At 47.1% G+C, this 24864-nt stretch overlaps 1 protein-coding gene across 1 annotated transcript in view; it reads left to right on the forward strand.

The window, feature by feature from the left end:
• Positions 1 to 701: 701 nt before the first annotated feature.
• GRWD1 (glutamate rich WD repeat containing 1) overlaps positions 702 to 24864 on the forward strand; it is a 33870-nt gene continuing 9707 nt past the window's right edge. The window contains exons 1-5 of the mRNA XM_077457434.1: positions 702 to 957; positions 4082 to 4199; positions 11859 to 12018; positions 13655 to 13868; positions 23712 to 23854. Coding sequence (XP_077313560.1) covers positions 726 to 957; positions 4082 to 4199; positions 11859 to 12018; positions 13655 to 13868; positions 23712 to 23854 — 867 coding nt within the window. The 5' untranslated portion in view covers positions 702 to 725. The remainder of the gene's footprint in view (positions 958 to 4081; positions 4200 to 11858; positions 12019 to 13654; positions 13869 to 23711; positions 23855 to 24864) is intronic.

A 24864-nucleotide genomic window follows, 5' to 3' on the forward strand; every position in this document is an offset into this window, starting at 1 on the left:
TTCTGAGCGCTGGATTGTGAAGTCCTCAACACACAGCCCTGGCCAATATTTCTGGTGCCTTGTTTTTGTCCTTCCTATATTTTACCTGCTCCTCTCCTCAGGTTTTGACCTCTCATTCTCAGCTCCCCCCAAACCAAAAACAACCCACAGAACAGAGAAAACTACCAATCACTTTACTCTGTGTTATGCTGCGCTTAGCCCAACTTTTACAGTAATTACTGAATTGACTGCGTGTTGATAAAGATTATTGACATGAAAAAAAAAACTCCGGTGTTCTGCCTAATAGAGTCCGGCCATCGATATGTGTCCGTTCCGTACTGCGCATGCGCAGTACGGAGCAGACGAAGCTTCGGAAAATCTCCGAAGCTGAACGGCGCCTGCGCCGTGAGTGGAGGAGGTAGCCCCACTATCCAAGCGGACATAGGGTTTAGAATTTTAGAGGGCCCCTCGCGGGCGAGCTTCGCTCGCCACGCTTCGGGCTCGGCCTCGCTGCGCTCGGCTCTTTTTTATTCTAACTCTATGTCCACTTGGATAGTGGGGATAGAACCTGGACTCACGGCGCAGGCGCCGTTCGTCCTCGGCAATTTTCGGAATCTGTGCTCCTGTGTACTGCGCATGCGCAGTACGCAGAGGACAGCATCTGATGGAGGACCCTAATTGACAAGACACCGGCGGACGCTGCCCTTAGTTGAAGCTGCAGGAAGTGACGCTTTCCCTTTCCCATCATGTCGGGCACAGGGGAACCCACATGGAGAGATCCCGCACGGGAGGAAGATGAAGATATGGAGGGGACTGAGAGTGAGGAAGAGGAGGATGAGATCATGGAGGAGAATGAGGAAAAAGAGAAAGACACGGGTCCGGAGAGAGTGTATTTACCCGGGGTGAAGCCCCTGGAGGAGGGAGAGGAGCTGGTGATGGACCATGATGCCTACATTCTCTATCATCAGGCACAGACAGGTCAGACCATTCATACAATGTCACCGGGGGCTGCCAGGATTAATGACATAATAGTGACCTATATATTCTGATCTCTACAGATGAGCTCCAGGCATGCTTTGTATACATAGTTCTATTTGTGTACCTTGGATTAATGTATCTTTACCCATGCCATACCTCTGGAAACTGCTAGTAGTCGCAGCTATTACAGCAATTGTCACTGTGTCCTGTGGCAAGCAGCTGCACAGCAATCACGGGGGGGGGGGGGGGGGTCGCTCAGTCTGCACAGCAATCACGGGGGGGGGGGGTCGCTCAGTCTGCACAGCAATCACGGGGGGGTCGCTCAGTCTGCACAGCAATCACGGGGGGGGGGGGGGTCGCTCAGTCTGCACAGCAATCACGGGGGGGGGGGTCGCTCAGTCTGCACAGCAATCACGGGGGGGGGGTCGCTCAGTCGTCACAGTAATCACGGGGGGGGGGTCGCTCAGTCGTCACAGTAATCACGGGGGGGGGGTCGCTCAGTCGTCACAGTAATCACGGGGGGGGGGGGTCGCTCAGTCGTCACAGTAATCACGGGGGGGGGTCGCTCAGTCGTCACAGTAATCACGGGGGGGGGGTCGCTCAGTCGTCACAGTAATCACGGGGGGGGGTCGCTCAGTCGTCACAGTAATCACGGGGGGGGGGTCGCTCAGTCGTCACAGTAATCACGGGGGGGGGTCGCTCAGTCGTCACAGTAATCACGGGGGGGTCGCTCAGTCGTCACAGTAATCACGGGGGGGGTCGCTCAGTCGTCACAGTAATCACGGGGGGGGTCGCTCAGTCGTCACAGTAATCACGGGGGGGGGGGTCGCTCAGTCGTCACAGTAATCACGGGGGGGGGGGTCGCTCAGTCGTCACAGTAATCACGGGGGGGGGGGTCGCTCAGTCGTCACAGTAATCACGGGGGGGGGGTCGCTCAGTCGTCACAGTAATCACGGGGGGGGGTCGCTCAGTCGTCACAGTAATCACGGGGGGGGTCGCTCAGTCGTCACAGTAATCACGGGGGGGGGGGTCGCTCAGTCGTCACAGTAATCACGGGGGGGGGTCGCTCAGTCGTCACATTAATCACGGGGGGGGGGTCGCTCAGTCGTCACATTAATCACGGGGGGGGGGTCGCTCAGTCGTCACATTAATCACGGGGGGGGTCGCTCAGTCGTCACATTAATCACGGGGGGTGGGGGTCGCTCAGTCGTCACATTAATCACGGGGGGGTTGCTCAGTCGTCACATTAATCACGGGGGGGGGGGTCGCTCAGTCGTCACAGTAATCACGGGGGGGGGGTCGCTCAGTCGTCACAGTAATCACGGGGGGGGGGGTCGCTCAGTCGTCACATTAATCACGGGGGGGGGGTCGCTCAGTCGTCACATTAATCACGGGGGGGGGTCGCTCAGTCGTCACATTAATCACGGGGGGGGGGTCGCTCAGTCGTCACATTAATCACGGGGTTGTTGCTCAGTCGTCACATTAATCACGGGGGGGGGGGTCGCTCAGTCGTCACAGTAATCACGGGGGGGGGTCGCTCAGTCCTCACAGTAATCACGGGGGGGGGGGGGGGGGTCGCTCAGTCCTCACAGTAATCACGGGGGGGGGGGGGGGTCGCTCAGTCCTCACAGTAATCACAGGGGAGGGGGTCGCTCAGTCCTCACAGTAATCACAGGGGGGGGGGGGTCGCTCAGTCGTCACAGTAATTACGGGGGGGGGTCGTCACAGTAATCACGGGGGGGGGGGTCGCTCAGTCGTCACGGTAATCACGGGGGGGGGGGGTCGCTCAGTCGTCACGGTAATCACGGGGGGGGGGGGTAGCTCAGTCGTCACGGTAATCACGGGGGGGGGTCGCTCAGTCGTCACAGTAATCACGGGGGGGGGTCGCTCAGTCATCACAGTAATCACGGGGGGGGGGGTCGCTCAGTCGTCACAGTAATCACGGGGGGGGGGGTCGCTCAGTCGTCACAGTAATCACGGGGGGGGGGGTCGCTCAGTCGTCACAGTAATCACGGGGGGGGGGTCGCTCAGTCGTCACATTAATCACGGGGGGGGGTCGCTCAGTCGTCACATTAATCACGGGGGGGGTCGCTCAGTCGTCACATTAATCACGGGGGGGGGGGGTCGCTCAGTCGTCACATTAATCACGGGGGGGGGGGGTCGCTCAGTCGTCACATTAATCACGGGGGGGTTGCTCAGTCGTCACATTAATCACGGGGGGGGTCGTCACAGTAATCACGGGGGGGGGGGTCGCTCAGTCCTCACAGTAATCACGGGGGGGGGGGGGTCGCTCAGTCCTCACAGTAATCACGGGGGGGGGGGGTCGCTCAGTCCTCACAGTAATCACAGGGGGGGGGGGTCGCTCAGTCCTCACAGTAATCACAGGGGGGGGGGTCGCTCAGTCGTCACAGTAATTACGGGGGGGGGGGTCGTCACAGTAATCACGGGGGGGGGGTCGCTCAGTCATCACAGTAATCACGGGGGGGGTCGCTCAGTCGTCACAGTAATCACGGGGGGGGGGGTCGCTCAGTCGTCACAGTAATCACGGGGGGGGGGGTCGTCACAGTAATCACGGGGGGGGGGTCGTCACAGTAATCACGGGGGGGGGGGGTCGCTCAGTCGTCACAGTAATTACGGGGGGGGGGGGTCGCTCAGTCGTCACAGTAATCACGGGGGGGGGGGTCGCTCAGTCGTCACAGTAATCACGGGGGGGGGGGTCGCTCAGTCGTCACAGTAATCACGGGGGGGGGTCGCTCAGTCGTCACAGTAATCACGGGGGGGGGGGTCGCTCAGTCGTCACAGTAATCACGGGGGCGGGGGGTCGCTCAGTCGTCACAGTAATCACGGGGGGGGGGGGTCGCTCAGTCGTCACAGCAATCACGGGGGGGGGGGGGTCTCTCAGTCGTCACAGCAATCACGGGGGGGGGGGTCTCTCAGTCGTCACAGCAATCACGGGGGGGGGGGGGGGGGGGGCGCGTTTACACCCGACTATCTCTGATTTCGTCCACCTACATGGACAACAGATCAGATAAGAAGACCAGATCAGACTGGAGGTAGGAGGGTGTAAACAGACACAAGTCCGTGGCTCTCCATGTCTCTTCTAATATATTTTTCCTGTTTTCAGGTGCGCCATGTTTAAGTTTTGATGTCATTCTGGATACTTTAGGGGACAGTCGTTCAGACTACCCTCTGACTCTGTTTCTCTGTGCTGGAACGCAATCTGACACCGCTCAAGGCAACAGGTAATGCAATGATTTATTGCCTTTTTTATTCTTGTTTTAAACTTAGAGTCATCTATTTCAACTTGTATGCAGCTGTTTAACTGCTTGCCCGCCCGCACACTGTCAAATGACGGCGGGGCAGTGCAAGTCTTGTTCTGGGAGGCCGTCATATGACGGCTGCCCAGAACGGCCGCTCGCGCATGCCTTGTTGCTGGGACACAGCGTGGCCCCGATCTGTGTAAAGAGCCGCTTCCGCGACTCTTTAACCATGTGATCGGCTGTGTCCAATCACAGACGGTCACATGTAAACACTGAGATACCGGTAATCAGCTCTCCTCGCCTCACACTGACAGACTGTGAGGAGAGGAGAGCCGATCAGGGGCATCTCCTTACAGGGGGACATCTAGGGATATAATTGGGGCATTGATCACCAGTGCCCTGATTACAATAAAGAAATAAAGTGTAAAATATGGTGCCCACCAGTGGCAGGAATCTGTGCCCACAAGTGCCACAAATCAGTGCCCATTAGCCATGCCAGTCAGTGTTGCCTATCAGTGCAGCCCATCACTGCTGTCCATCACTGCTGCCCATCAGTGTCACATATCCGTTCCCACCAGTGCCGCCTATCAATGATCATCAGTGCGGCCTATCAATGATCATCAGTGCCGCCTATCAATGATCATCAGTGCCGCCTATCAATGATCATCAGTGCCGCCTATCAATGATCATCAGTACCACCTATCATTCCCCATAAGTGCGGCATATTGGTGTCACCTCATCAATGCACACCAGTTCAACCTATCAGCACACATCCGTGAAGGTGAAATTACTTAGTTACGAAATTTACTGACAGGAAAAAAGTTGCAAACCTTTTTTTTTTTTTTCAACATTTTTGGTCTTATTTTTTACAAAAAAGAAAAAAACAGCAGTGATTAAATACCACCAAAAGAAAGCTCTATTTGTGTGAAGAAAATGCAAAAAAAATTTGGGTACAGTGTAGCATGACCGAGCAATTGTTATTCAAAGTGCGACAGCGCTGAAAGCTGAAAAATGGCCTAGGCAGGAAGGGGGTGTTAGTGCCTGGTAGGCAAGTGGTTAAAGAGATAATAAATAAAACATTTTTTAATTAGGTGCTCTTGCTATTCTTTGCAGTTTTTGCAGTTTTTCTCCTCCATGCTTGCTTCTCTGACTGTGTCCAAGCCGGGCTGGCTGACTTCAGGTATGTGAGTGCCCCCTGTGCCTGGCATGACCTATGGAATCTCACATGAGTTTCCACATTGTGTGCGCTCCTGTTTTAAAATAGAATCTTGCATACAAGCACTCCCAGCGCTGCACACCCAGGCAGTGGAAGGGAGACACAACCAAAGCTCGGCAGCTGCTGTCAGTCACCACTGTAGAGGAGAGGATTGGCTTTGGTTGTTTCTTGCACTTGCTATATGCTGGGAATGGCTACACAAATGATTGTAGTTCCTAACAGGAGCGCACATGAAGTGGAGATTCGGTTCATACTAATGCAATGTGGGAAACGCAGCGAAATCCTGCGTGTTCCCAACACCGCATTGAAATCGCATGACTACCATGTGATCATCTGCGGGTGTTAACGACACCCCGAAACGGCTCTCAAAATTCAGTGTGATTGCAAGAATCGGATCGTGTGGGTTTTTACATGTGCTGAAAAAAAGGGTCCTGTACCATTTGCCAGTCCGATTTGAGCCATACAAAATAAATGGCTCAAATCGCACCGCACAGACATTGCATGTGATGTGCACAGAAATACGTTATCTCACACCCTACAAGTATGAACCCAGGCTAAAGAAACTCCACAGGAGGCACAGGGGCCAACTGCATAAATGATGCCATCCCGTGTGACCCGGTCACAGAAGAGTCAGCACAGAGGAGAAGAATAACAAAGAGATTAAAGATGCAAAAGAATAGCAAGTGCATGTAGGGTCTGCTATAAGCATAAAAGAAAAAAGAGCTTTAACAACTTCAGGTCCGGACAATTGCTTAAGGATGCAACGCTGTACTCAAATCAAATTTTCATCATGTAGAACTATCTTTGGTGGTATTTGTTCACCACTGAATTTATTTATTTTTGCTATATAAATGAAAAAATACCGAATGTTGAATAAACACATTGTTCTTAGGTTCTTTTGTAACATTTTGCAATCCTTTTTTTCCTCTCTCATTAATTTAGGCCCCAATGTATCCTGCTACATTTCTCTGGTAAAAAAATAACCAAAATCGGTGTATATTTACTTTGTGTAAAAGTTAGTCTACAAACTATGTAGCAGTGACCAGGGATAAGGCAACCTTTTGAGCACAGTGTGCCGAAAAATGTTTTCAAAGAAATTGAGCGTGCCGATTTTATAACAAACAAATTTCAACTTCACTCTCAATCACGAAAAGGATTTTTTATAAAGTAAATGCTGTAAACTACTTTTCCGTTTTAATATTCTTTATTCAAAAAAAGTTTTAACAACATTCACAAAAAAGATAAAACAATTCTTACAGCTTTTTACAGGCCTTCTAACAACAAAGATTTCAACATAACCTTGTTTCAATTGTCTCTATAGTTACCTAACCCTTTTAATGTGGCCTATATGAACCACCTTCCCCCCTCATTTCTTAACCTAGCATATATTTTATGAGGTAGCCCATCTTTACCATCCACGGTCTCCACATTTGTTCAAATTCCTTATAGTTCTCTCTTTGCCTGTTACTTTATCCCTCCACACTGTTTCCGTGACTGTATTGATTCATTCACTTACTGTAGGGGGTTTACTTGCCACTTCTGTGCTATCAACTTTCTAGCCTGAAATAAGCATCTGGTCACTACTTTTATGTTACTTGACATACCTCTCATTCCCTCTCCCAGTCCTAAAATACATAATCTGGGATCCATTTCCAATTTTACCTCATAGATTACATTAATAGTGTCAAGTACCCCTACCCAGTAGCAAAATAGTTTTGGACACCTCCATACCATGTGTATCAGAATCCCTGTGTCCTGGCACCTGGGGCAGTTGGCATCCGCTCTCCGTCCAAACTGCAATAGTCTCTTAGGGGTAAAATATGCTCTGTGTAGTAGCATTAAACTATTTTTAGTAGTGAGAAATTAACGTCCTGCACTCTCTCACGCCTCAGATCAGCCCCAATTCAGGCACCTCACGCCTCAGATCAGCCCCAATTCAGGCACCTCACACCTCAGATCACTGCCCCACCATTGTAGCCCCCCTGCACATCTGCCCCTGCACATCTACCCCACCACTGAACCATCTTATCTGTCCCACCACTGTAACCCCCTGCTCATGAGTTCCACCGATGTACCTCCTTTCTCCTCTGTACCCCCTGCTCCTCTGTGCCACCGCTGTAACCCCCTGCTCATCTGTCCCACCAATGTACATCCTTTTTACTCTGCCCCAATACTGAACCCTCCCTCCCCCCCCCCCCATATCTGCCACATGACTGTACCCCCCTGCTTTTCTGTCCCACTGCTGAACTCCCTTCTCATCCCTCCCACCACTGTACCCCTTGCTCTTCTGTCCCACCACTGTAACCCCCCTACTCATCTGCCCCACCACTGTACCTCCATGCACATCTGCTCCACCGCCGTATCCCCATGCTCTTCTGTCTCGCTACTGAATCGCCTTCTCATGTGTCCTAACACTGACACTAATGCATTCCAATTTCACTGAACACTGAGATTGGAATGCATTAGTGTCTCGCTGACACTTCCCTGTGCTGCTCTGCTGATGGGGAGGGAGCCGAGTCTTCATGTGCTGGGGGTTGCCTACCCTTGATATATACACTATATTGTCAAAAGTATTGGGACACCTGTCTTTACACGCACATGAACTTAAATGGCATCCCAGTCTTCATAGACTGACCTTTCTTCCAGGAGCACATTTGTGAGGTCAGGCACTAATGTGGAAGAGAAGGCCTGGCTCACAGTCTCCACTCTAATTCATCCAAAAGGTGTTTTATCGGTTTGGGGTCAGGACTCTGTGCAAGCCAGTCACGTTCCTCTGCTCCAAACTCACTCATCCATGTCTTTATGGACCTTACTTTGTGCAGTGGTCCAAATCATTTGGTGGAGGGGGGATTATGGTGTGGGGTTGGGCTTGGCCCCTTCGTTTCAGAGTAGGGAACTCTTAAGGTGTCAGCATACCAAGATATTTTGGACAATTTCATGCTCCCCACTTTGTGGGAACAGTTTGGGGATTGCCCCTTCCTGTTCCAACATGATTGCGCACAAAGCAAAGTCCATAAAGACATGGATGAGCAAGTTTGGGGTGGAGGAACTTGACTGGTCTGTACGGAGTCCTGACCTCAACCCGACAGAACACCTTTGGGATGAATTAGAGCGGAGACTGCGTCTCATCTAACATCAGTACCTGACCTCACAAATGTGTTTCTGGAAGAATGGTCAAACATTTCCATAGACACACTCCTAAACCTTGTGGACAGCCTTCCCAGAAGAGTTGAAGCTGTTATAGCTGCAAAGGTTGGGCCAACTCAATATTGAACCCTACGGACTAAAACTGGGATGCCAATAATGTTCATGGGTGTGTAAAGGCAGGTGTCCCAATACTTTTGGTAATATAGTGTAGTCCCGATGTATTGACTGCCCATCTAAAAGGCTATCTAGGGGCATAAATTATGCTTCTGATAATGATCAGGGACACTGTAACTGGTGTGGCGGTGATTAGGGATAATATGACTGGTGTGGCGGTGATCTGGGATACTGGGACTAGTGTGGTGGTGATTATGCACAATATTCATATTCATCCGGTAAGCCTGCACTCCGCAAGGTGGTGGGAGCGTCACAGGGTGGAACATCTTTTTGGTCACAACAACACAGGATCTCGGTTGACACCGTAGCACATTGGGACTGATATCTTGCACGTCTCATTATGGACTTTATCACCTTTACTAGTTATACTTCTATGTGTATATGCTGATTGGTTTTTGTTTTGTTTCTCTCTTCACTGGGACAAGCATTTATACAGTTTTTAATTGATTTTATGCACACATTTACAGGTTGTCACTTTATTTTATCAATTTTTTTGATATACCGTATATACTCGAGTATAAGCCGAGATTTTCAGCCTCTTTTTTGAGGCTGAAAGTGCCCCCCTCGGCTTATACTCGAGTCATCGCTGTCTGCCTGCTCGATCAGCGTGTCGAGCAGACAGACAGCGGCCATTCTATTCTAATTCAAAAGCCGCGCCTCCGGCTCCGCCTTCGCCTGTGATAGGCGGAACACTGAATTTCCCAGCAGCCTGTGTTCCGCCTATCACGGACATCCGCTCATCCTCGTACTACGGACGAGGATGAAAGGATGGCCGTGATAGGCGGAACACAGACTGCTGGGAAATTGTGTTCCGCCTATCACAGACAGGGAGGCGCGGCATTTGAACAGGAAAATGGGCGCCGACGAAGAGCGGTGATCCTGGGACGGGACCGGACGGAGGCTCGGCTCGGCTCGGGACGGGACGGGACCGGACGGAGGCTGGGGACACAGGTAGGCTGGACACACAAGGCCACACACACACACACACACACACACACACACACACACACACACACACACACACACACACGGATGGACACACACACAGGGATGGATGGATGGATGGACACACACACAGGGATGGACAGGCATATCTCACCCTCGGCTTATACACGAGTCAATAGGTTTCCCAGTTTTTTGGGGGTAAATTGGGGGCCTCGGCTTATACTCGGGTCGGCCTATACTCGAGTATATACGGTATATACCAGTATTATCCCCATCTCTTTTGGGGTCACACTACACTTATTTGCTACACATGTGTGCACATACGTTTGTATTTTGTTATATCACTTTAAGAGTTATATACATATAAGTTGGGCGCTTACACTTTATTTTTGACACGATTATGCACAATATGACTGGTGTGTCAGAGATTAGGGACACAAAATCTTTATTTTTTGCACTGATTGCTTATTATGTGAAGATCACTACAAAAAGCAATTGGTAAAACTGTTCAAAGGTTTCATTCATGAAACCTTTGTTTACTGCTTTGATTGGTCACAGTTATCACATGGCACAGAGTTGCTGTAATTGACCCTGGTACCGTGTTTGCTGTGACCAATTACAGAGATCACACAGTAATAAACGAGCTTTCAGTGGTAAATGGCAATCGCTGTAACCATGATTGGTCCACGCAATCACATACCAGGGCCGCTCACAGCAGCCCAGTACAAAGATCAGAGATCAGCCTTCACAGATCACTGTGCTGAACACGCACCAGTGGCCAATGCAGGGGGAGTGCCGGTATGTCCACCCACATTGACGCTGCTCCTGTCTGGCTGTATATATACAGTGACTGGACGGGAGGAGGTTAATATCACTTTAATGCATCTTGGACACGATTATAAATCTATGTTTGGAAAACAAGACCTGGAGAGTACCTAGACAAGATGAATGCCTTGCAATGTTTTTTGCTCCATCCACTAAACTAAAACTGGGCATACCCTCGCTTTATGGATTTGTGTTGGAGGTTTTAACATACACTATATTACTAAAAGTATTGGGATGCCTCGTTCCATGAGTGTGTCCTATTGGGTCGAGGCAGGCCAGTCAGGTTCCTCCACCCCAAACTCGCTCATCCATGTCTTTATGGACCTTACTTTGTTCACTGGTCCAAATCGGAGCTATGATAAGCTAAGGGGGGAGCTATGGACATTGCTTTGTGCACTGGTGCGCAGTCATGTTGGAACAGTAAGGGGCCATACCCAAACTGTTCCCTCAAATTTGGGAGCATAAACTTGTCCAAAATGTCTTGGTATGCTGACGCCTTAAGAGTTCCCTTATCTGGAACAAGGGGGCCAAGCCAACCCCTGAAAAACAACCCCCCAACCCCCTCCAACAAATGATTTGAACCAGTTCACAAAGCAAGGTGCATAAAGACATGGATGAGCAAGTTTGGGATGGAGGAACTTGACTGTCCTGCACAGAGTCCTGACCTCAACCTGATAGAACACCTTTGGGATGAATCAGAACGGAGACTGTGAGCCAGGCCTTCTCGTCCAACATCAGTGCCTGACCTCAAAAATGCGCTTCTGGAAGAATGGTCAAACATTCCCATAGACACACTCCTAAACCTTGTGGACAGTCTTCCCAGAAGAGTTGAAGCTGTTATAGCTGCAAAGGGTGGGCCAACTCAATATTGAACCCTACGGACTAAGACTGGAGTGCCATTACAGTTCATGTGCGTATAAAGGCAGACGTCCCAATATTTTTGGTAATATAGTGTATTATAGCAAGTTAAATGACTTGTGTCCTGCTGCTTTGTTGCAGTGAGATTTTTCTCCGATTTCTGGTATCTCTTGGGGAGTTTGAAGGGATAGCATTCAACAGAATTCCAGATTCTGCAGTAGCTGCTTCAAATATTGAAAATGGTGTCCCACGGCTCTAATTCTTCATTGCAGATTAGGGACACCATACAGAGGGAGTAAATCCTGATGGGTTTACTTCTTCTTTGTCTGCCTGCAAAGGTAAAGCATAATGGACTACTATGCATCATGATGGAAAAACCAACATTTTACAGTTGGCACCAGAAACAAACACTTTTTTTTTTTTTTATTTTAGCTTTTTACACCTGGAGTTTTTCCAATATTCTGTATTAATTTTAGGTTATTGGTAATGAAGATGCACAACCTGCACCGGACCAGCAAAGAGAAGACGGAGGGCTCCGATTCTGAGAGCAGTGAGAGTGAAGATGAGGATGAGGAGAAGAAGCCACAGCTGGAGCTTGCTATGGTCCCACATTATGGAGGCATTAACCGTGTGCGGGTAAATGGCAAAAGTCTCTTCCATTCTGGTTTTAGAAGGTGGTTTGCAGGACAAAATGGGGAAAAACTATAGAAAGGAATGATTTTTCTTTTCATCTTCAAGTTGTCCTTTAAAAATGATGGAAATTGATTGCATTGGGCAGCACAGTCTCTTGTCCTTTCTTGTTTAAAGTTTTATCAATAATGCAATACATCGTTGTAACAATTCTCCCCATCTGAGAGCCGGCATAGCCCTTCAGTTTGACAAATACATTGTTCTACTGTTCCATTTTTGTATCAAAGTAACAATGAATATAAGGCATACATGGGTGAGACCCGGCCCCCTGAAGGCTTAATATAAACCAGTCTCTTGTCCTTTCTTTCACTTTATATACAAGGTCAGTGATGTGAAAATTATTCAACCAAGCTCAGCTTGGTTTTACACAATCGCAATGTGCTTGTGACTTATTTTCAATGGGACTTTTGTACAAATCAAAGCATTTTCTGGTGTAATCGGTAAGGGATAGAACCTCTGTCGTTTTTTTTTTTTTATTGATGTCTTTGACCTCATTCTGGAATCTTCTCTACTTTCTATCCAGGTCACCGACCGCTCAACAAATATGATTGCACATGTATGCAATGAATGTGATTAAATGAATGATATGAAAATAAACATTCTTTCACATGGAATAACGTGATACTCCAAGTGTCTTTTTATTTATTTATTTATTTTTCTGTTAAGAAAAACAGAAGCCCAAGTGACTGGTTTGCCTTAAGACCCCTTTCCCACTGGGCCATTTTTCAGGCGCTATTGCGCTAAAAATGGTGCTTGCAAACCGACCTGAACCAGCTGCTGCTGTCTCTCCAATGAGAAAGTCTCGAGGGCTTTCACACTGGAGCGGTGCGCTAGCAGGACGGTAAAGTCCTGCTAGCAGCATCTTTGGAGCAGTGAAGGGGAGGTGTATACACCGCTCCTGCCCATTGAAATCAACCGGGCAGCGTGGCTATACCGCTGGCAAAGCGCCTCTGCAGAGGCGATTTGCGGTGGTTTTTAACCCTTTCTCAACCTCTAGCGAGGGGTAAAACTGCCCGCTAGCGGCCTAATATCACCGCAAATCCGTCAGTAAAGCACCGCTAAAAATAGTGTCACTTTACCGCCGACGACCTCCCGCCCCAGTGTGAAAGGGGCCTAAATGTCCAAGTCCAGGCAATAAAAGTTGTGCCCCCTCACACAGCTGATCCAGAATGTAATGATCATTTTGTCCAGGAAATTAGCTAACTAACCTAAAGCTACCATAAATATTTATTTAACGTTTTGCATAAAATAGCCCATTCAACTAAGGGTCCTCAGTAGATGAAAATGCACTACGTTGCTTAGCTGTAAGCTATATTGGTCCCCTCTGAAGCCTGTAAAAAAAACTCCCATCCCGTCCTGTTTCCAGGATGATGCCACAGCTGTTGGATGCTCATCCTTCAGCATTACAAGAGCGAGCTCTGCTCCTATTCATAGCTGCACATGTGAAGTCTTACACCCTCTCTCCAAGCTCCACCTCTGAGAGATAAAGTTGATGAATATCTTAAGAATATAGTAATTTAGCTGTTAATGTTGCTTTTGGGCACACTTGATTCAGTAACTGGACAATGTGCTCCTTTCCCAGGTAACGACGCTGATGGACACCCCTGTAGCTGCTGTTTGGTCAGAGAAGGGTCAGGTGGAAATCTATGATCTGCAGAAGCAGTTGGCAGCCGTGTCGGACCCCCAGAACTTGGCTACATTTCTGAAAGAAGAACAAGCCAAAATCAAACCTGTCTACTCGTTCTCTGGTCACATGACTGAAGGCTTTGCTATGGATTGGTCACTAAAGACAGCAGGTAGGGACAAAAGGAAGGTGATTTCGCTAAAGTGCATTACATCCAACTTAAACATATACAGTGCCTTGAAAAAGTATTCATACCCCATGGAATTTTCCACATTTTGTCATGTTGCAACCAAAAACGTAAATTAATTTTATGGGATGGACCAACACAAAGTGGCACTTAATTGTGAAGTGGAATGAAAATGATAGATGGTTTTTAACATTTTTTACAAATATCTGAAAAGTGTGGCGTGTGTTTGTATTCAGCCCCCATTACTCTGTTACCCCTAACTAAAATCTAGTGGAACCAATTGCTTTCAGAAGTCACCTAATTAGTAAATATAGTCCACCTGTGTGTAATTTAATCTCAGTATAAATACAGCTGTTCTTTGAAGCCCTCAGAGGTTTGTTGCAAAGTTAGGTTATAAAAAAATATCCCAAGCTTTGAACATCTCACAGAGCACTGTTCAATCCAACATCTGAAAATGGAAAGCTTATGGTACTGCAAACCTACCAAGACATGCCTGTCCACCTAAACTGACAGGCCGGGTCAGGAGAGCATTGATCAAAGAAGCAGCCAAGAGGCCCATGGAGGAGCTGAAAAGATTGATGGCTCAGGCGGGAGAATGTGTCCACAGGACAACTACTAGTCGTGCACTCCACAAATCTGAAACCGTGGCAAGAAGAAAGCCATTGTTGAAAGCAAGCCGTAAGAAGTCCCATATGCGAGAAGCCATGTGGGGGACACGGCAAACATTTGGAAGGAGGTGCTCTGGTCAGTTGAGTCCAAAATTGACCTTTTTGACCTTAAAGCAAAATGCTGTGTAGCGGAAAACTAACACTGCACATCACCCTGTACACACCATCCCCACCGTGAAACATGGTGGTGACAGCATCATGTTCTGGGGATGCTTTTCAGCAGGGACAGGGAAGCTGGTCAGAGTTGATGGGAAGATGGATGGAGCCAAATACAGGGCAATCTTAGAAGAAAACCTGTTTGAGTCTGCAAAAGACTTGAGACTGGGGTGGAGGTTCTGCTTCCAGCAGGATGACCCTAAGAATACAGACGCTCTCCATCCGATTTGGCCGAGTTTGAGCTATTTTGCAAATAATAATGAGCAGAAATGTCACTCTCTAGATGTGCAAATCTAATAGAGACATCCCCAAAAACACTTGCAGCTGTAATTGCAGTAAAAGGTGGTTCAACAAAGTATTGACTCGGGGGGCTGAATACAAAGGCACGCCACACTTTTCACATATTTGTAAAAAATCTTAATCATTTATCATTTTCCTTCCACTTCACAATTATGTGTCACTTTGTGTTGGTCTATCACAAAAAATCCCAATAAAATACATTAACTTTTTTGGTAGTAACATGACAAAATGGAAATTTCAAGGGGGTGTGAATACTTTTTCAAATCGCTGTACAAGACTGTTTGCTGTTTATCGTGTTTTTTTTTTTTCCATTTAAGCCTCTTGCATATAGTGCCCATTGTTGTTGGTCAGAACTGCATTTATCTTAGAGCAGTGTATAGGAAGGCCTTGAAATTAATCATAAACAAGCAGAATAGTATTTATCATATTGTTGGTTACTTTTTAAATGCAACCAGAACTAAAAAAGTGTGTTCACACTTGAATATGCTTGCTCATTCACAAATAATAATTTAAAGACCACGACTGGAGGGCAGCCAATTGCTGCCAGTATGAAGTGAAGGCACCTAAAGGTAACCTCACAGGCCTGTAGCAGCCTCCCAGACCTTGTCATCTTAAACCACTTTGACAGGCCAAGCTGGTCAAAATGAACTTTGTCCCTCCCTAACATGTGGGGACGCTGGATGTGCGGTATAAACTGCATGTAGCTGAGGCTACATACAGCATACCTATGTTCCGGGTTCAAGCCGAGACTTCCTGTATCCTACCCGGAGCATATTAGCAGAGATTGTGAAATCAGCCCACCTCTCTGACTCGGACAATCAGAGGAAACGTTAAAAAAACAAAGCATTACCCCAGTAAAAAATAGATTTTAATAAAAGACCTAAAACCAATAAAATGCATACTCGCAGAGGTAAACGGAATGTAAATAGGAAGATGCCATGAGGTACAAAGTACAAATACTTCAACAACCTTGCGTTGCAAGCATGCTGACACGTTTCAGGGACGCACCCCCTTCCTCGGAGCTGTGCTGCTTTTAATTTAATAGAATACATTGATTTCTCTGAATGGCTGAGTGCCGCTCACTCTGTCCCAGTTATGAGATAGGGTGTCAACTAGAATCTGGAAAACCGTGCTGTATGTAGCCTCAGCTACATACAGTTTATACTAAAGGTGCACCGAAAATGCAGGATGTGCTTGGCCGAAAACTGAAACTGACTGTTTTGAAAAAATATATTTATATTTTTATATGTAGTTGAGTTTTTAAAATTCATGTCAATTTAACCACTTAAGGACCAGGCCTCTTTTTCAGACTTGGTGTTTACATGTTTAAAACAGTTTTTTTTGCTAGAAAATTATTTAGAACCCCCAAACATTTTATATTGTTTTTTTTCCTAACACCCTAGAGAATAAAATGGTGGTCATTGAAATACTTTTTTTCACACCGTATTTGCGCAGCGGTCTTAAAAGCGCACTTTTTTTGGAAAAAATTCACTTTTTTGAATAAAAAAATAAGACAACAGTAAAATTAGCCCAATTTTTTATTTATATTGTAAAAGATAATGGTACGCCGAGTAAATTGATACCCAACATGTCACGCTTCAAAATTGCGCCCGCTCGTGGAATGGCGTCAAACTTTTAGCCTCAAAAATCTCCATAAGCGAAATTTTAAAAATTCTACAGGTTGCATTTTTTGCGTTACTGAGGAGGTCTAGGGCTAGAATTATTGCTCTCGCTCTACCGATCGCGGCGATACCTCACATGTGTGGTTTGACCACCATTTTCATATGCGGGCGCTACTCACGTATGCGCTCGCTATTGTGCGCAAGCTCGTCGTGACGGGGTGTTTTTAAAAAAAAAAAATTTTTTCTTATTTATTTTAACCACTTGCCGACCGCCGCACGCCGATGTACGTCGGCAGAATGGCACGGGCAGGCATAAGGGCTTACATGTACGTCCTTGCCTGCGGCGGTCGGTTTTTGTTCGGGAGCGATCCCGGACGAGGGGACGGCCATTCATTCATGGCCACTCCCTCGCGATCGCTCCCGGCGAATGAAAATGTCCGGTGACATCACTTCCTCTCCTGTAATGCAAACACAGGAGAGGAAGTGATGTATTCTCTCCTCCGTGTCGGTAGTTTTCGTTCCGGCACCGAGGAGAGAGGTTCGGTGAGTTGCACCAACACACCCCACATACAGTAGAACATGCCAGGCACACTCACACCCCCCCTTTACCCCCCGATCACCCCCCAATTACCCCTGCCCCCCCAGTCACAGTGACACCAATTGCTTTTTTTTTCTTTTTTTTTTTTTTGCATTGGTGTCATTTGTGACTGTAGTAACTGTTAGGGCAGTTAGGGTTAGCCCCCTTTAGTTCTAATGTGCCCCCCTAACCCCCCCAATAAAGGTTTAACCCCGTGATCACCCCCCGTCGCCAGTGTCACTAAGGCTGGGTTCACATTGCAGCGGTTTATGAGAACGAATGTGATTCGCACTGCAGTGCAAATCACATCCGATCTCTGTGCGATTCGAGTTCAGCCATACAGATAGTATGGCTGAATTCGTGTCGCACCCGCCGCAAATTCGCACGGGACCCTTTTTTTGGCCCGCAGCAGAATCGGATCGCATGGGTGTTCACACCATGCGATCCGAGTTTGCAGATCGCACTGCGATATGCGAACTGATCTGGGGGTGTCATTAACATTTCACTGACACTCCCAGCAGTTCGCATAGGGCAGTGTGAACTGCCGCCGGGAGGCATGCGATGCGGGAACCCGCCGCGGATTCATGGCGTTCCCGCATCGCTCCAGTGTGAACCCAGCCTAATAATCGATAGTTTTTCTGATCGCTGTATTAGTGTCACAGGTGACGCTAGTTAGGCAGGTAGGTATTTAGGTTCGCCGCAGCTTTTTATAGCGCCAGGGACCCCCATATACTACCGCATAAAGCCCCCTGATTGCCCCCTAGTTAACCCTTTCACCAGTGATCACCATATAACTGTTACAGGTGACGCTGGTTGGTTAGTTATTTTTTTATAGTTTCAGGGCACCCGCCATTTATTACCTAATAAAGGTTTAACCCCCTGATCACCCGGCGGGTGTCATTTGTGACTGTAATAACTGTTAGGGCAGTTAGGGTTAGCCCCCTTTAGTTCTAAGGTACCCCCCTAACCCCCCCAATAAAGGTTTAACCCCGTGATCACCCCCCGTCGCCAGTGTCACTAAGGCTGGGTTCACATTGCAGCGGTTTATGAGAATGGATGTGATTCGCACCGCACTGCAGTGCAAATCACATCCGATCTCTGTGCGATTCGAATTCGTGTCGCACCCGCCGCAAACTCGCACGGGACCCTTTTTTTGGTCCGCAGCAGAATCGGATCGCATGGGTGTTCACACCATGCGATCCGAGTTTGCAGATCGCACTGCGATATGCGAACTGATCTGGGGGTGTCATTAACATTTCACTGACACTCCCAGCTGTTCGCATAGGGCAGTGTGAACTGCCGCCGGGAGGCATGTAATGCGGGAACCCGCCGCGCATTCGTGGCGTTCCCACATCGCTCCAGTGTGAACCCAGCCTAATAAGCGATCGTTTTTCTGATCACTGTATTAGTGTCACAGGTGACGCTAGTTAGGTAGGTATTTAGGTTCGCCGCAGCTTTTTATAGCGCCAGGGACCCCCATATACTACCGCATAAAGCCCCCTGATTGCCCCCTAGTTAACCCTTTCACCAGTGATCACCATATAACTGTTACAGGTGACGCTGGTTGGTTAGTTATTTTTTTATAGTTTCAGGGCACCCGCCATTTATTACCTAGTCTCACTAGTGTACCCCTAAATTTAGGGGTGTCTACTTTCCAAAATGGGGTCATTTGGGGGGGGTTTGTGCCATCTTGGCATTTTATGGCCTTCAAAACTGTAACGCCCTTAGAAAGCCTGAAGGCGGTGCTTGGTTTTCGGGCCCCCGTACGCGGCTAGGCTCCCAAAAAGTCCCACATATGTGGTATCCCTGTACTCAGGAGAAGCATCAGAATTTATTTTGGGGTGTCGTTTCACATATGCCCATGGCATGCGTGAGCAATATATCATTTAGTGACAACTTTGTGAAAAAAAAAAAAAAAAAGTTTGTAATTTTCCCGCAACTTGTGGCAAAATATAAAATATTCCATGGACTCAACATGCCTCTCAGCAAATAGCTTGGGGTGTCTACTTTCTAAAATGGGGTCATTTGTGGGGGTTTTGTGCCATCTTGGCATTTTATGGCCTTCAAAACTGTAATAGGTAGTGAGGAGTGAAGTCAAATATTTACGCCTGAAGGCGGTTCTTGGCTTTCGGGGCCCCGTACGCGGCTAGGCTCCCAAAAAGTCCCACATATGTGGTATCCCCGTACTCAGGAGAAGCAGCAGAATTTATTTTGGGGTGTCATTTCACATATGCGCATGGCATGTGTGAGCAATATATCATTTAGTGACAACTTTGTGTAAAAAAAAAAAAAAAAAAAATTTTTTTTGTCATTATTCAATCGCTTGAGGCAAAAAAATAAAATATTCAATGGGCTCAACATGCCACTTATCAATTTCCTTAGGGTGTCTACTTTCCAAAATGGGGTCATTTGGGGGGGTTTTGTACTGCCCTGCCATTTTAGCACCTCAAGAAATGAGATAGGCAGTCGTAAACTAAAAGCTGCGTAAATTCCAGAAAACGTACCTTAGTTTGTAGATGTGACAACTTTTGCACAAACCAATAAATATACAATTATTGACTTTTTTTTTACCAAAGACATGTGGCTGAATACATTTTGGCCTAAATGTATGACTAAAATTGAGTTTATTGGATTTTTCTAATAACAAAAAGTAGAAAATATCATTTTTTTTCAAAATTTGCGGTCTTTTTACGTTTATATCGCAAAAAATAAAAATCGCAGAGGCAATCAAATACCATCAAAAGAAAGCTCTATTTGTGGGAAGAAAAGGACGCAAATTTTGTTTGGGTACAACATTGCATGACCGCGCAATTACCAGTTAAAGCAGCGCAGTGCCAAATTGTAAAAAGACCTCTGGTCATTTACCAGCAAAATGGTCCGGTCTGAAGGTGGTTAATTGATTTTATTTATTTTTACACTGTTTAAAAAAAAAAAAAAAAAAATGGATCACTTTTATTCCTATTACAAGGAATGTAAACATCCCTTGTAATAGAAAAAAGCATGACAGGTCCTCTTAAATATGAGATCTGGGGTCAAAAAGTCCTCCGATCTCATATTTGGGCTAAAATGCAACAAAAAAAAGAAAAAAAGAAAATCTGACATTTAAAAAAATATATACCTTTTAAGAGGTATGGGCGGAAGTGACGTTTTGACGTCACTTCCGCCCTCCTATGGTATAGAGATGAGTGGGGGCCATCTTAGCCTCACTTGTCTCTATGCCCAGCAGATGAAAGGGCCCGATCGCCTCCGCCGCTACCAACGGCTCCGGTAAGCGGCGGGAGGGCGGCGGAAGGGGGGGTGGCACCTCTCCCGCCGCCGATAGCTGTGATCTCGTGGGGAATCCGCCGCGGAGACCACCGTTATCGTACAGCCGACCGCCGCCTGAAGAGATGGATATCTCGGTTGTGGCAGCAGCTGCTGCCGTTACCGAGATATCCCTCTTCAAAAATAGGACGTACATCGTCGTGCGGCGGTCAGCAAGTGGTTAAATGAATATGAATTTATTGTCGACCATTATTGGCACATTTAGCGCAAGAAAAATATATCCCTTTAAATTCTGTGTATGTCTGCACACTGGTCCGTTGTGGCGTTAAAAATCCAGCTTGGTGCATTTTTGATCAGTTTAAAAAATACACAAAAAACGCACCTCAAATGCATTGAAAACGCATTCCAGAATGTATCATTGACACGCACCTGTGTTACGTTTGAGTCACATGAACTATGAAAAACGCACCATAAGCACAGAATCATGGTAAAATCAGCCCAAAACTGCTGCGAATTTGTGGTGTCATTTTTTAGCACCTTATTCTCTTATTGGCCAAATGCAGATAACACCATTTTCGGTCTAAATCTTTTGGCGGCCGAAATTTCGGTGTATCTCTAGTTTATACAACACATCCAGTGGGCTCGCATGTAAGTGAGGAGCATAGTTTGTTTGGACCAAGCTGGCCCAAACAAACTATGTAAAGTGTATCAAAAGCTGCAGCACATGATGGTAATGCCGAAAACTTTCCAAACCCCTCCTGCCTCCTGTGCATTGAGGCTCGGTTCACACTGCAACGATGTGGGAACTCTGCGAATCCCACATCGCATTTCTCCCGATGGCAGTTCACACTGCACTATGCAAACTGCTGGGAGTGTCCATACAAAGTTAATGACACCCCCAGATGAGTTTGCATATTGCAGTGCAAACTGTAAATTTTTGGATGAATGGCTGATAATGCATCGCCTGTGATTTGTACAGCAGTGCGGTGCGAATCACATGCGATGTCTGACATCGCAGCAGTGGAAACCGGCCCTCAGTCAACTGGTAAGGTTGCCCATCAGGCTTGGCCACAAGCCTCAACATGACCTGCAAGAGTCTGAGCTTTGTCTACAAATACAGCTGGCATTCAGCCATGAAAGGAATGTTTGGGAGGCTGCTGCAGATTAAGGGGACACTTGAGGCCACTGCACTTTACACCAAGTAGAATGGAACATACTCCAGACTGTTGCAATCTGTATGCTATGCTCTATGCTGCATCATTTGGACAAAACATTGTACAGCATGCTATACAATGTTTTGTATGTTACAGAAGGACCATTGCTATCTCTACATTTTGCTTAAAGTCAGTCTTGACTCCTATATTTTTGTGTGCTGTGTATATAACTCTGGACTACTGTGATCTGCATTATGTTCATTACAAACTACAATACTGTCAAATTCTATAATTCACCAGAACTCAGTACTTTGTGTTTGTTCATTCATACCACATTCACCCCAAAACATGAATAGTGATATTTGTTCACATTCAGTGAACAGGCACACGTTTGCTAGTGAGAGTATAAAACTGTGTTTAGCAGGGGCGGACTGACCATATGGGTACTCTGGCACTGCCCGAGGGCCCCATGCCACTAAGGGGCCCCATCAGGGTTGCCAGCCTCAATAAAACCAGGGACAGTATGTAAAAATCCTGTATATTTTAAAAAATCACAAGATTATAGCTGCCCTGCCTCTCCAGTACCTTTGTGTATACTGTGTGTGTGTATACTGTGTGACCCCAAAATCTATTGCCCAGGGGCTCCATAATATCCTATTTCCTGGGCCCCCCATAATCTCCTGTTGCCCGGGGGCCCCTTGAGTTGTCAGTCCACCCCTGGTGTGTAGGGACCCTCCAGTGCTGCAGACAGGAAGCAAAAGGATCTTGTGTAAATGAGGAGTGAACATTGCAGAGAAGAGTAGACGGTGAGGCTGGGAGTATGCCCACTGAGGATGTAAAGCTAAGCAGGTGCAAAAACTCTCCGTTGCTTGTCAGGAAACAGAGGGAGACGTTCTGTTACTGGACTATACAGGGTATGTGCGGTTTCAATGTGGATGCTGTACTATGATTGCCAAAATGCATATTTGCTATTAGGCTAGAATGCTGCATTGCAGATTGTGTATTGGCAAAAGGTTTATTTTACCTGATTTCTTATCTGGTAAAAAAAAAGCCTTTACAAACACATGAACTTTAATGGCATCCCTATCTTAGTCCGTAGGGTTCAATACTGAGTTGGCTCACTATTTGCAGCTATAACAGCTTCAGCTCTTCTGGGAAGGCTGTCCACAAGGTTTAGTGTGTTTGTGGGAATGTTTGATCATTCTTCCAGAAGCGCATTTGTTAAGGTTCGGCACTGATGTGGCTCGCCGTCTACGCTCAAATTCATCCCAAAGGTGTTCTATCAGGTTGAGTTGAAGACTCTGCAGGTCAGTAAAGTTCCTCCACCCCAAACTTGCTCATCATTTGGTGGAGGGGGGATTATGGTGTGGGGTTTGTCTTTCAGGGGTTGGGGCGTGGCCCCTTAGCTCCAGTGAAGGGAACTCTTAAGGCATCAGCATACCAAGACATTTTGGACAATTTTCAATTTCACCAACTGTGGGAATAGTTTGGGAATGGCCCCTTCCTGTTCCAACATGACTGCGCACCAGTGCACAAAGCAAGGTCCATAAGTCCTGACCTCAACCTGATAGAACACCTTTGGGATGAATTCGGAGACTGCGGGCTAGGCCTTCTTATCCTTGTCGGTGACTGACCTCACGAATGCGCTTCTGGAAGAATGGTCAAACATTCCCATAGACACACTCCTAAACTTTGTGGACAGCCTTCCCAGAAGAGTTGAAGCTGTAATAGGTACAAAGGGTGAGCAACTCCATATTGGATCCAAGGACTTCGACTGGGATGCCAATAAAGTTCATGTGTGTGTAAAGGCAGGCACCGCAATACTTTTGTTAATATAGTGTACCTCCAAGTAGCAGGAAGGGTCAGCTTTGTGTTGGCATTCTCCAGAGCCCACAATGACAGAAAGTTGACCTGGCATCTGGAAGTGTCTCCTAGTTATATTCAGAGCCTGTTTACTAGGTATGAGAGCATTACAGCTATATATTGGCTACATTTGTTTAATTTGTTTTCTCTATGCTTTTAGGAGGCTACAGTATATTCCATCAACTGTACAATTTAGCTTTCTGCTCTTCCCTTTTTTCCATCAGGGAGGTTGATTACTGGTGATTGTAACAAAAACATCCATTTATGGAACCCTAAAGAAGGCGGAACTTGGCTTGTTGACCAAAGACCATTCATTGGCCATACTAAATCGGTGGAAGATCTTCAGTGGTCTCCTAATGAAGACACGGTAAATGAAAAACTCTATAGTCATTCAGGTTTTGCCCGACTTCTGAATCTCTTAAGGCACCCAGGGCTGATCACTTACAGGTAATTGCCATATAGGCGATAACGTGAGTGGCCGCAATTGGCTGCGGGAACCTGCTTTCAATGAGGCTGTCTGGGGCATTGCAGGGACTCTTTCAGGCCAAAGCGCAGGTGTGAACGTGGCTTTACAGCAGAACTGCACCCACAAAACCTTTTTGTCTCTTGGGCCAAAGTTTTGAACCTTTTTGCTTAGGTTGTTATCACTCTCCGGACCATGGTGGGGAAATCCAACCTGATCCTAAACACAACCTTGGCAAATTAAGCTTTACTTTAAAGTTTTGTCACAGTTGGGTTGATTTTACTAAAACTGGAGAGTACAAAATCTGGCGCAGCTGTGCATAGTAGCCAATCATCCTCTGACTTCAGCTTGTTCAATTGGGCTTTGACAAAAAAAAAAAAGCTGGAGAATGGTAAAAATGGCAAATGGAAAGTGTAAATCTCCCTAATGAGGACGCGGTTGTGTGCTCTAATACCTCTCTACTCTATCTGAAGCGAAAGAAAAAGTTTTGCCTTTAGTTATGTTTCAAGTGCTAAGGGTCCATTTTAGGGAATAATACAGTAACGCCCCTTTCACACTGGGGCGGCGTCGGCGGTAAAGCGCCGCTATTTTTAGCGGCGCTTTACCTTCGTTTCTGTGGCAGCTAGCCGGGCTGTTTTAACCCCTGCTAGCGGCCGAAAAAGGGTTAAAACCGCCCGCAAAGCGCCGCGCTGCCCCATTGATTTCAATGGGTAGGAGCGGTGAATACACCGCTCCTTTCACTGCTCCAAAGATGCTGCTAGCGCACCGCTGCAGTGTGAAAGCCCTCTGGCTTTCACACTGGAGTGAAAGGGCCTGGTTTTTTCAGGTGCTATTTTTAGCTCTGTAGCGCCTGAAAACCGCCCCAGTGTGAAAGGGGCCTAAGGGAATGTTATGTGTTAGAAAAGCACAGTGGC

Source organism: Lithobates pipiens, unplaced genomic scaffold, assembly GCF_037356315.1.
Source record: "Lithobates pipiens isolate NorthernLeopardFrog02 unplaced genomic scaffold, aLitPip1_a1.2 Scaffold_27, whole genome shotgun sequence".
NCBI lineage: Eukaryota > Metazoa > Chordata > Amphibia > Anura > Ranidae > Lithobates > Lithobates pipiens.